The 4,515-nt window shown below is 37.4% G+C and overlaps 1 protein-coding gene across 1 annotated transcript; it reads left to right on the top strand.

Moving 5' to 3' along the window:
* The first annotated feature begins 821 nt into the window (after positions 1 to 821).
* FAM237B (family with sequence similarity 237 member B) lies at positions 822 to 1,211 on the top strand. Its single transcript, XM_085310578.1, is given in 1 exon segment — positions 822 to 1,211. A coding segment is annotated over 1 exon segment (390 nt).
* Positions 1,212 to 4,515: the final 3,304 nt, after the last annotated feature.

Raw genomic sequence — 4,515 nt, 5'->3', positions numbered from 1 at the left:
TTTAATAAGCTGCTGTCTAAACTTGCTCTGAGCATTTGGAACTGAATTACAGGAAAAACGCAGTTTTCACAGATGGATTCAATGTATGATAGTGCCCGCKTATTCTGTAGTGTTTGAAGTTCCCACTGTGCCTCTTATGTTACTACTCTTTCCATCTTCCATTCTCTGGATGGTTTTAGAATTTTGATCATTCATATATGATAGAATTATGCCAAAAGTTTGCTTAACTTTGTAATGGAAACCAGGAAGGAATTTGCCTATTTTTTCCAGTCTTGCAATAGCTACTGAATGAGTTCATACCATGCTGGCACTCACCCAACACTATGTAATGGTCCACTCTTTTCATTTCCAYATTTCTGACTAGGCTTGTTCTATGGAAGACTGGATATTTATAAATTTGTTATTTGTTTGCAATCATTTAAATTATTACCAAAAGAGAATACTACTGGGCTTCTTTAAGCAACTGCTAGCTATTAATTTGATTTTATTAATGGTATAAATCCAAGAGTGGAAGGGGACAATGCTTGAGCTCTGGGAATAGTTCTGACATAGACTATGACCACTTTAGTCAGAGATTAAATTTTCTGCTTCAGGTTATCACATTTTAAATGGCATTGACAATTTTTAGGTGCAATCCTAGCTCCATTGTTAGGATTCATTGGTTGGTATTTATCCCATGGCTTGATATTGTCSTGTAAGTATTAAATATTATGCATAAGTCATCTCTTGGGGAGTATCCTTTAATGTTATATGTGAATAAATTACATAATAGCAGAAGCTGTGTGATTTCATACACTTTCTTTCAGGCATCTGCTTGGAATATGGAAGTTGTATGGAGAAGAAGGTGGTATCTTCAGCTGGGCTGTATATTGATGCTGAATTTGGTTTATGCCAGCCTAGACTATCAGAAGGAAACACCTGCAAGCCTGGGCCAGATTGACCATCAGTGCTGGGAGGTGTCATCCCATGCGCTGGTGGAAATGAAGAAACTCAAGGTAGCGGATACAGTCATTGCTCTTTGGGACTTCATGATGTTCCTAAAGGAATCGCCTAAGCCCAAGCACAATGAACTCTTCAATGATTTAGCCCAGAACTTCTGGGATATGTACGTAGACTGTGTGCTCTCAAGATCGCATGGAATGGGCAGAAGACAACTAGCATCTCCCAAATATTTTTCCACATACTCATAGAGAACTTTAGAAGGTAACTAATACATGATGTTAGTCTACTAAGTACTGACATCAAACAGAAGCACTATTCTATCCTTGTCTTTGATTGTTTAGATATTTTGGTGTTCATTATTTACAGTTTTTGGTCTCTTGTCAGATATATTTGCATCTTTTAATGGTAGCTACTTTCACAACACATAAGTAGTTAAGGTACAAAATTTCTATATTTAACAAAGTGTAAAAAATTGCAGGTATGCATGTGGGAGTGTGTGTAAATGGATGCTCCATTCTCTGTTTATCACTATGTACATGTAAATGGCATTACAACACTGCAAGTTTCCTAGTAAATTGGCGTCAGCCCTAACTTTGGGGAATCACCTGCAAGTGAGCAGGGAAGTTCAAGTCCCTGACCACTTGAATGCTTTCCTTCCTGTTGAAATTGTCGGCACATAATGTGAGATAGTCAACCGTGATGAACGCTGGTCATCCTGGTCTGGGATGAATGTGAACTGAAATCGTAGAGGTGATTGTTTTGCTAGTTTATTAACCATTCCTAGACCTGTTGGCTTCCTTCCTCCTCTCTGCAAAAGCCCTCCCCCCGCCTCCACCAATCTAACATAGTACTTTTTTTTTTCTGGTGAATCCAGAAAAGTTTTAGGTTTCCAGACTGAATATGGAGATCACATAATCCCAGCACTCCCAGCACATATTTCTTTGAAAACAACTAGCTCTCTTTCATAATCTTTCACCAAGCCGTTTTAGGCCAAAAGGGGAGACAAATTACGATACCTCAGCCAGACAATGAAAATGGAGCACAAAAGCACAACAGATACTTTAGACCATTAGGCAACACCATTGTTTGCATTCATCCTTTTTTTTYCTTTTTTTTCCCCCTTGCTGGATCACATACTTAATCATTGCTAAGCTGATAAGTGCTTCAAGCCCCCACTGTCACCTTTGTTTCTCTCAATCTACCAAGCTGCCTTTTCCCAAGCCATGTGTGAATGRTTTTTGTTTTGATCCAATACCTTTGTTCTCTCAGGTAAGCTGCTTGAACCAGTGCTCTATTTTTGTAGAGGCCCATCTTTTCCAAAAATTATTTTTTAAACATTAACTTTGATGGAAACCCAATATATTTTTGTACATTAAGCAAATGAGACAAAGTCAACAAGAACATTTTATACACTGTCTTGCATTACAATAAGCTTTATTTTGAACATTGTGAAAGTGCAATATGGAATTAGAGAGGATTATGCTTGCTGTAATGTCTTGTGCAGTCTAAACTTTGTATTTTATCACTGCTTAGCCTATATATTAAATAAAATATTTTTCTATGCAACAAAGACTGAATAATAGTCATTTTCTCATTCTTGTCTGTTAATACTTTTTTTGCAAGAAACATATTAAGAAGAGAGCTTTCACAAAATTGCTCTTTTCTTACACACTTGTCTGGATAAATTAGGGGATGCAATCTGTTCCTGCARTCGCAGGCAGCATCACCATTGCCTCATGCACAAACTGGTTTGAAAGAGGGAAAARCTGGCTTGAGTCATGCTCCCTTTATAACATATCATTCAGCATGGGTAAGCAAGTACAGGGAGATTAACCGTCTCAATAACCCATTTCTGCTGTGCACAGAAAACCTGATAACAAATTAGGACACTCCATGCTGCTGACTGTTCTCTGCTTTACTTCTTGGTGATACRGTTTGTTCGGTGCCCACAGTGGGCTAGCCTTTTGTGAGATCCCAGCTGGGTTTTGTTACTACAGAAGACAGTACTCAGCACTGGAAAACAGTACTCATGCATTAACAGCTCAAAAACCTTCTTAAGTAACAAGAAATCCATTACATACAACGCTCAAATATAAAATATCCAATGCAATAAAATGCATAAAATATCCAACAGTGCTCAGAGGTTTGTATATGTTCACCTAAGTTAAATATAATATTGAACTGATTCTTATAAAATATGTCTCTTAAGAGTACTCTAGAGAGGGTATAAAAGTAGTGAAGAATTTCCCTTTCTCATGGATATCACCGATTCCAAACATATTTTAAATACAATGCTCTTCTTTTGAGCAAATAAAGAGGGAGTCATGACACATCCAAAACCAGTAGCTTAAGAAAATGATAGACCAAGATGAGTGGCTATTTGAGATCCATCTTTCAATCATCTGTTCCAGGGATATCCAGTTTATAAAGAATAACAAATAAAGCTTATAACAAATAAAGAGTGTTTTAACTGTCATACAACCATATAAAGAAGTTATCATTGTTCACGACTACAAAAGAAATACTTTTCAGCTATGGAAGAGTAAAACTATAGTAACATTAGTGTTTCATACACATTTATATCAGGTTGATCTTTGAGTTGAATGCCAGAGCAAGGTATCCTGTATGTTTTTAAAAGCCCCATCTTTCCTATGCTGTACACTTTTATTCTCTTTAGTTTTCTATAGGAGACAAGGATGTTTAGCGTCTTGCATAATTGGCTCTAGAATGCTCAAACAAGCAACGCATGGTGGAATTGCTACACGAGAATTCTTGTAGAAGGWGTCCTAGACTCTCATCAGCTATGCAACATTGAACACACATCTCATAATATGAGCTTAAGGTCCAAGTTCATTACATTTGATCAATGAACATAAAAATCAGTGTGGAGGAGACTTGGGAAGTTACCTGACCCTTCCCACCCCAGTGATGGAGATGCCACCACCTTAGTCCTATGCAACGCAGAACTATATCAGCTACATGCTAGTGACATCGGAGTGTGCGTAACCAAAGGATAGTGCACGCATGGGAGGGATKCTGTGGGGCTCACTCTGCTTCTGATTTAAAATTGTTACAGAAGCATCAATGCAAACAGATTTCCCCTTAAAACATATGCTATCTATACAGTGGCTACACTGTACTGCTCTAGCTTTTGCTCAGAAACTGGAAGGACTTACATGTGAGTCCTATGTATTTGGAAAAAACTGACCAGTGCTTTCATGTTAGCAATAATGATGTATCATCCACACATTTGAATATATGCAAACATATATTAAAAAAACACATTGTAAATGCCACAGGATAGCCTTTATTCTTCTAGCTAAGTATTTGGTTTAYTAATTGTTTAAGACAATGGAGTATGCTCTCTTGGGGCCCCAGCAGTTAGGTATATTTTCATACTGTGTATGACACCTATAAAGCAGGMTAGTAGATGAAGAGTTGTGTCAAAGAAATACAAATACAACTGAGCAATCTTTACCTGACACACAAGACTTCAGTTAGTAAAGCTCTACATACTTTAGCTTATCTTTCTTCCATGCAGAAAACACACARAGGCTTGTTTAATTAAAACAT

The sequence above is a fragment of the Rhea americana genome, unplaced genomic scaffold (genome assembly GCF_003343005.1).
Source record: "Rhea americana isolate MKP2758 unplaced genomic scaffold, rheAme1 scaffold_32, whole genome shotgun sequence".
Lineage (NCBI taxonomy): Eukaryota > Metazoa > Chordata > Aves > Rheiformes > Rheidae > Rhea > Rhea americana.
The sequence above is the reverse complement of the archived record's forward strand: the minus strand, read 5'-3'. Positions and strand labels throughout refer to the sequence as shown.